Here is an 8,248-nt window from a genome sequence, read left to right as displayed (position 1 = left end):
ATGTCATTCGGACTGGAGAAGGTAGTCACGTCTGATGAGGTGGAGCTCCCAGCGGGCCACATAGCAGACATACAGACCAGCTACAAGTACCTTGGCGTCCCACAGTCACATGGAAAACACAATGAGGAGGCAAGGAAGACAGCAACATCCAAATATCATCAAAGGATAAGACAGGTCCTGAAGAGTCAGCGCAGTGGGAAAAACAAGATCCACGCCATTAACAGATACGCCCTGCCGGTTATCAGATACCCTGCCGGTATAGTGAGCTGGCAAAGGAGGACATGGAGGCTGCCGATGTGAAGACCCAGAAGCTCCTCACAATGCATGGAGGTTTCCACCCCAAGTCCAACACCCAGAGACTGTATACCAGCCAGAAAGAAGGCGGGCGGGGCTTGGTGAGCGTCAAAGCCACTGTCCTGGACGAAACCCGAAGCATCCAGGAGTACATCAGTAAGAGGCCCCTAAAGATGAGCTGCTGAGAGAATGCCTGAGGCAGCAGCATACATGGGAGGAAGACCAAGCAGAAGAAGTGCCATGGCAAGACAAGATCCTGCATGGGATGTACCATCGACAGATAGCTGAGGTGGCTGACATTGGGAAATCCTACCAGTGGCTGGAAAGGGCTGGACTAAAAGACAGCACTGAGGCACTGATCATAGCAGCACAGGAACAGGCACTGAGCACCAGATCCACTGAAGCAGGGGTCTACCACACTAGAGAGGACCCAAGGTGCAGACTGTGCAGAGAGGCCTCAGAGACAGTCCAACACATAGTGGCAGAATGTAAGATGCAGGCAGGAACAGCATACACTGTGAACAGCACAACCAAAGTGTCTGGCATTGTGTACAGGAACATCTGCACAGCGTATGGGCTAGATCCTCCCAAGACCAGATGGGAGATTTCACAGAAGGTTGTGGAGAATAGCAGGGCTAAGATTCTGTGGGACTTCCAGATCCAGACGGACAAGCAGGTACTGGCCAATCAACCAGATATCATGGTAATAGATAAGGACCAGAAGACAGCGATGGTGATAGATATAGCAGTGCCAAGTGACAGCAACATCAGGAAGAAGGAATATGAGAAAAGTACCAGGGCCTGAAAGAGGAACTAGAGAGGATGTGGAAAGCGAAGGCCAAAGTGGTCCCAGTGGTGGTAGGAGCACTCGGGGCTGTGACTCCTAAGCTGGGTGAGTGGCTCCAACAGATCCCAGGAACAACATCAGAGCTCTCTGTCCAGAAGAGCGCAGTGCTAGGAACAGCTAAGATACTGCGCAGAACCCTCAAACTCCCAGGCCTCTGGTAGAGGACCCGAGTTTGAGGAAGACACATACCACCCATAGGGGTGAGAGGGTTTTTTTTTAATACACACACACACACATATATATATATATATATGGGTATAAGAAATAAGTAGTAATAGAAATAAGTAGTCATAGGAATAAATAGACAAACAACATTGTTTACTGCTATCTTTTGTTTTATTACGGTATTTACAATAAATGTGACAAATGTCTTGTCTCCTTTAATAAGATCCTGCTAGTTTTTATTGGTCTAATATAATTGGTATAACATTTTGGTGGAGAATAGCGAAAGGGGGATTATTGATATTTTTGCCTCACTTATTGTAAACCAATCTGTGTGCACACAACCGGCTCTACAGAGCACGGTTCTATTCTTGGTTAACCAGACCTGCTGGCCTCCGGATAGGTAGCAGGAAAATAAAGAACTCATAAAATTGTTAACAAACCTGCTGGCCTCTGGATAGGTAGCAGGAAAAGAAAGAAAAATCAGGGGCAGCAAGAGGGTCCCAGGGACCAGCCAGTGCTGCTCGCTAAACAAAATTAAAAATGTTTAAGAAAAGGCAAGGGAAAACAGTCTCAGAGGGAGGAATGGAGTCAAAAGTAGCTAAATGGAGTCACCTTTTATTAAAGAGATAACTCCTTTTAAACAAATCCTTCAAAGATATAGGCACAGTCCTTGGATCGAACAAGCCCTTGCAGATATCTGCACCATTTCGGACCTAGAGGATAGATTGGCCCAATATATCCTCATATGCAAACCCCTAACTGTGGCAAAAAGAGATGCCGCAGGAATCTGGCTGCTATGGGAGGCATGTAATGACAGCTACCTCCACCTAACAGCCTGTAAAGAGGAGAAAATATTTCTAAAAGAAAAAATATCCCAATTAGAAAAAGGGGTAGAAAATTGGAAAGTGATGGCAACAAATTCTCACAACCAAATGGAAATAATAAAATAAGTGTTACAGGAAAGTAAAAGTAAAGAAAGATTCCTGATGGACCAAATGACAGCCTTCACAGAATTAGAGAAAGAAAATCAGGCTTTGATCAAAGAAAACCAGGTCCTACAAAATATGGTTAAGAAATTAACATTAGAACAGGGCAAAGCCCCGGGAAGCCATACCCACTGCGATTCTATTATTAAGCAGTTGAAACACAAATTAGGTTTTGTGACCCGCCAAATAGCAGCTGTCACATCAGGAGAATGGAACCCAACCACATGTAAAATACAATCGGATTGGGAGACAGATATTTGGGACCCCCGGGAAATTGGAGAGAAAGATATCTGGCATGACCCACAAGAGGGTCTTGTGGCTCCGGTGGCAGCCATAGAACGGCGCTCTGTGACCACCCCAATAGACAGTGCGGGGAATCAACAGGTCACCACCATTCCAGCATCAGCCTCAGACTTAAAAGCAATGGTTGACAATTTTGGAACACTAAATAGAGGAACCTTTTCCCGAGGGTGTATCAATGCCATCCTGTTGGCAGGAAGAGAAGCACTCACCACTCAGGAAATGTATCACCTCATGGGCATATGTGTGGCACCAGAAATACGAGCAGCCCTGGACCGCATAAGAATTGGCGCTGGTGATAGTGAGCTGGCCCTAATGGCCACCTTTGGAGAACAGATAGGCAGGAGAAATTTTATTGCCCAAGCCGTGGCTTCTACTCAGGACACAAACGAAGATCCTGAAAAATCTCACCCGGTGGGCCCTAATGCAGATTATGGCTGGTTTAGTAACCATACCCGCTAATACGGATTTAGATTTAATCCCCTTCTCCGTACCATCTCTCAGGGATTGCACTGCCTCACTACTTCCCTATTATTCAGGCAAGCTTGCCATTTGGCAGGACGGGCACCCTGCCACCGTAAGAGAATTAAAAGGGATGGTACAACACATAACTACCCACACCGGACCAAAGCCCAATATTAAAAAGGAAAGGGTGGCATACATGGCGGCAATGGAGCCAACAGTCCCCTATTCACGTGAAAGTGGAACAAAGGGATTTTCAGGATCCCGCGGAGGGCACTCAAAAGTCAGATTCAGGGGAAGGGGGAATAACCAGTCTAGGGGTCGGCTGTACCCAGACCTTCAAAGATCTCAGTCAGCCAAAGGCAGTAAACAGCCGGAAAAACCCGTCGTTGATGTGCGCTGCATGGCATGGAGGCTATTATTACAGATGGGAGGAGCTAGACAAAAATGGGATAAGGCCCCTTTGGCCGATATTATAACAGAGATTCTTAGATTGCAGGACCAGCGAGGAGGCGTATCGGGGTAACCACCCCAAGCGCTCCTTTAGATTGTCAGGAATACTCCTAGGGAAGCCCACTGGACGTGGAACCCCCACTTGGCATAGGAGCCCAACAGTGGAGGTTTATAGGAGAATTAACCTGGGATCCAGGAGGAAGACCCTATATCTACGTCCAGCAGGGAACTCAAGCTCCTATGATGGCTCTAATTGATACTGGAGCTTCCGTCTCTCTAATTAAAACCGCTCCTCTAGCAGGAACAAAAGGGCAAAATATGATATTACACTCCTTTCTGGGAAAACCCACCACCGGACAAGAATGGGTGCAGGTACCATTCTCTGTACAAGGATTCCACACCACTGGCAATCTGATTCAGACAAAACATATGACCGATGCCGTGATCCTGGGCACGGACTGGTTGTTCAAAAATAACATTATTATTGATCTCCCCAGAAGCGCTCTATGGAGACTGGAAACCCTTCCCCCTTATCTCCCTACAGCAAGCTGTGATAAGTTTGTCAGTAACAGAAGTGATAAACTCATTGCTGTGCTCAGAGCAGAACAGCAGGAGAAGTGGCGTTCTAAATTCCCCACGGTCTGGATCCAGAAGAAAAAAGATTGTGGTAGAATTAACGCTTGTGTTAAAATTGTAGGTGAACTGGTATCCCCACAGAAGCAATATCGGTATCCCAGGGAAGCAGAGACACAGCTCGTCCAAATTATTCAGGACCTGGAAGAGCAGGGAGTAATTAGAAAAACTAACTCACCTTTTAACTCCCCTGTCTGGCAAGTCATGAAGGCAGACAGGCAATCCTGGAGACTAACCATTGATTATAGAAGAATCAACAAAGGAAGTATACCCATGGCCCCCATCGTGGCAGATATGACACAGGTCATCCAAAAGGTGCAAACCACCTCCAGGTATTTTTCAGTTATAGATCTGGCTAACTGTTTCTTTGCCATCCCATTACATCCTGGTTCACAGGACCAGTTTGCCTTCACCATCAGAGACCAGCAGTACACATTTCAGCGCCTACCCCAAGGATTCCAAGACTCTCCAGCTACACTGGTCTACAATTTTTGAGAAGTCGTCTGCTTCAGAGATCAAATGTGCTATTTATTATGTATTTTGATGTGCTGAATTCAAATATGACAATTAACACAACTGATTGGCTACTGTTTCTAAGATATTTAAGTTTTTACATTTTATGTCTATGTGTATTGTGTAGATAGTAGAGTTTTAATCATAAATTGTAAACCTAGGTCTTTTCATGTATTTAGGGTTGCTTTACATGATAATATTTCACCTGTCCTGTTTATGTAACACTTTAAAAAGCAGCAAAAGGGTTGTTATATAAATAAAATTTATTATGAAACAAAAGGCAAAAAACTATTCTGTACATAGTTTAGTCCTATTCAGTGTCTACTCGGCGCTTCTTGGCTTGTCTCTTGTATTCATTAAATGGAGCATCTCTTGGCACTGTCCAGCAATAGTCTGCAAGCATTGATGGGCTCCATTTGCCCTGATAGCGTTTCTCCATTGTTGCCATGTCCTGGTGAAATCGCTCGCCATGCTCGTCGCTCACTGCTCCGCAGTTCGGTGGAAAAAAAATCTAGATGAGAGTGCAAAAAATGTATCTTTAGTGACATGTTGCAACCAAGGCTTTTGTATGCCTTGAGGAGGTTTTCCACCAACAACCTGGAGTTGTCTGCCTTTTGTTTCCAAGAAAATTTATTGCCACTAACTGGTAGGCTTTCCATGCCGTCTTTTCCTTGCCACGCAGTGCATGGTCAAATGCATCATCTCGAAGAAGTTCACGAATCTGAGGACCAACAAAGACACCTTCCTTTATCTTAACCTTGGAAATTTTCCACGGAGGTACTTGAAAGCTGCTTGCGTTTTGTCAATGGCCTTGACAAAGTTCTTCATCAGACCCAGCTTGATGTGTAAGGGTGGTAACAAAATCTTCCTTGATTCAACAAGTGGTGGATGCTGAACACTTTTCCTCCCAGGCTCCAATGACTGTCAGAGTGGCCAATCTTTCTTGATGTAGTGGAATCTCTTGCACGATTATCCCATTTGCAGAGAAAACAGCAGTACTTTGTGTATCCAGTCTGCAAACCAAGCAAGAAAGCAACAACCTTCAAATCGCCACAAAGCTGCCACTGATGTTGGTCATAGTTTATGCACCTCAAAAGTTGTTTCATGTTGTCATAGGTTTCCTTCATATGGACTGCATGACCAACTGGAATTGATGGCAAAACATTGCCATTACGCAGCAAAACAGCTTGAAGACTCGTCTTCGATGAATCAATGAACAGTCTCCACTCATCTGGATCGTGAATGATGTTGAGGGCTGCCATCACACCATCGATGTTGTTGTAGGCTACAAGATCACCTTCCATGAAGAAGAATGGGACAAGATCTTTTTGACGGTCACGGAACATGGAAACCCTAACATCACCTGCCAGGAGATTCCACTGCTGTAGTCTGGAGCCCAACAACTCTGCCTTACTCTTGGGTAGTTCCAAATCCCTGACAAGGTCATTCAGTTCACCTTGTGTTATGAGGTGTGGTTCAGAGGAGGAGGATGGGAGAAAATGTGGGTCCTGTGACATTGATGGTTCAGGATCAGAAGTTTTATCCTCTTCCTCTTCCTCGTCTGACTCAAGTGAGAATGATTTTGGTGCATCAGGAACCAGCAGTCCTTCTCCGTGGGGTACTGGGCGTATAGCTGATGGAATGTTTGGATAATGCACAGTCCACTTTTTCTTCTTTGACATACCTTTCCCAACTGGAGGAACCATGCAGAAGTAACAATTGCTGGTATGATCTGTTGGCTCTCTCCAAATCATTGGCACTGCAAAAGGCACAGACTTCCTTTTCCTGTTCAACCACTGGTGAAGATTTGTTGCACAAGTGTTGCAGCATCTGTGTGGGGCCCACCTCTTGTCCTGCTCTCCAATTTTGCAGCCAAAATAAAGGTGATAGGCTTTCTTAATCATAGTGGTTATACTGCGCTTTTGTGATGCAAAAGTCACTTCACCACAAGCATAGCAGACGTTATCTGCACTGTTTATACAAGTACGAGGCATCTCTGCTCACTTTGGCTAAACAGAAATGTGTCGCTTTGCAAAATCAAATACTGACAAATAAGAGAGCACGACACTGTATGATTTCTAGAGCTGATATAGGGCAATTTGTTCAGCAGAGTGATGTAAGCTTCGTTATGATTGCATCATCCATGACTTCTAGGAATAACATGATGTAATTCATATCATGTATGATGCAATACCAGCTTCAGATTGCATCATTCATTGTTTTGCCTAAAAAGCAAGTACTGTCCAAACCCAGTCATAGATTTATTCATAGATCCAGTCAAAGATGTATTTTAGTCATTTCTGGTTTAAATTGAGATCCCTTCCCTTTATAACTCACTTATCCTCGCCATTCCCAAGTCAAGGGTCGTATATACTGACTCAATAGCATATCTTGAAAACTAGAGCCAATCAACAATTTTAAGCATCATTTTCGTTCTCAGTGACCCAGAATTAATAAAGTTGGACTACATTTATTTCAGAAGCATTTTGGCTGTGGAGCAGTGTAACAAGCCCTTAATGAAGGGAACGCAAAGGTCACTATCATAATTTCCATTTTACAGAGGGGAAACTGAGGCACAGAGCAGGGCAGTGACTTGCTCAAGGTCACCTTAGCACTTGTATCGTCAAAGCACTTGGCTAACTAAGACCTGGTCCTCACTGGAAAGTGTCCTGTTTTGGGTCTGTCAGGTGTGGGGAGTGATATTGTACTGATATAGTCACACTGGCACCAGCCTTAGGGGGGATAGCGGTACTGACATAAAGCCTCTTTAAACTGAAATAACTGCATTCATGCTGGGTGGGAATGTACTGCTTTGACTAGACTGGGAGTGTTAAAACGCTACCACTTTCTAGTGTAGACAGGGCCTACCCCCTCCAGAGCCCCTCCTTTGTGGAAGCTGAGTATTGTTCCAGACACAAATGTCTCTAGCCTACGTGTGTGTGAGCTGGGACAGAAGCGTGTGTCACGATTCACAATCACATGTTAAAACACGACTGAATGTGCGAGTGCAGCCAGAACCCAGGGCGGTGTCAACGCTGGGAGACTGGGCTAGAGGGACTCTGCTGTGACCCGGCCTGGCAGCTCCCAGCCTGGCTCTTACCGGTCTTCAGGTTGGAAAGTGCAGTCACCAGGGCTGAGTCAATGTTGCATGGGATCCCGGCAGCCGTGGCCAGCTCAAAGATGCTCAAGGTGACCTGCGGGAAAAGCCAGGAGAAGGGAGGGTGTCAGCAAGGCTGGAGAGCTCCCAGGCTCCCTCGCTTCCACTCCATGTAATGAACCAGCTGCATGTTTATGGGGAAAACACGGCAGCTGCTGTGAGCGCCTGGTCAGCAGGCCGCGGGCAGCTATCAGCCAGGGAGAAACAAGCCCCTTCTGCCACATATTGCCACAGCCTCCTGCAGCAGGCTAGCAGGGGCCAGACAGACCTGTTGTTCCCCCAGGAGCGTCTCCCTTCCATGCAGAGGAGCTGGGGGCCCAGAGCCCACTGGGATGTGGACACTGGAATGTGTGAGGCACCAGAGGGTGAAGCAAATGGAGCCTGGTGGGGGTTGCAGGAGGCTGTGGGGCAGCAGTCGGGACTTTCTCCTTGGAAACA

General features: G+C 46.1%; 1 protein-coding gene across 1 annotated transcript in view; it reads left to right on the top strand.

The window, feature by feature from the left end:
- LOC127030056 (adhesion G protein-coupled receptor E3-like) overlaps positions 1–8,248 on the top strand; it is a 45,023-nt gene continuing 36,775 nt past the window's right edge. Inside the window, 2 exon segments of the mRNA XM_050915965.1 lie at positions 1–129; positions 246–450. Coding sequence (XP_050771922.1) covers positions 1–129; positions 246–450 — 334 coding nt within the window.

The sequence above is a fragment of the Gopherus flavomarginatus genome, chromosome 10, assembly GCF_025201925.1.
Source record: "Gopherus flavomarginatus isolate rGopFla2 chromosome 10, rGopFla2.mat.asm, whole genome shotgun sequence".
NCBI classification, from domain to species: Eukaryota; Metazoa; Chordata; order Testudines; family Testudinidae; genus Gopherus; species Gopherus flavomarginatus.
This window is presented reverse-complemented; position numbering and strand designations above follow the sequence as displayed.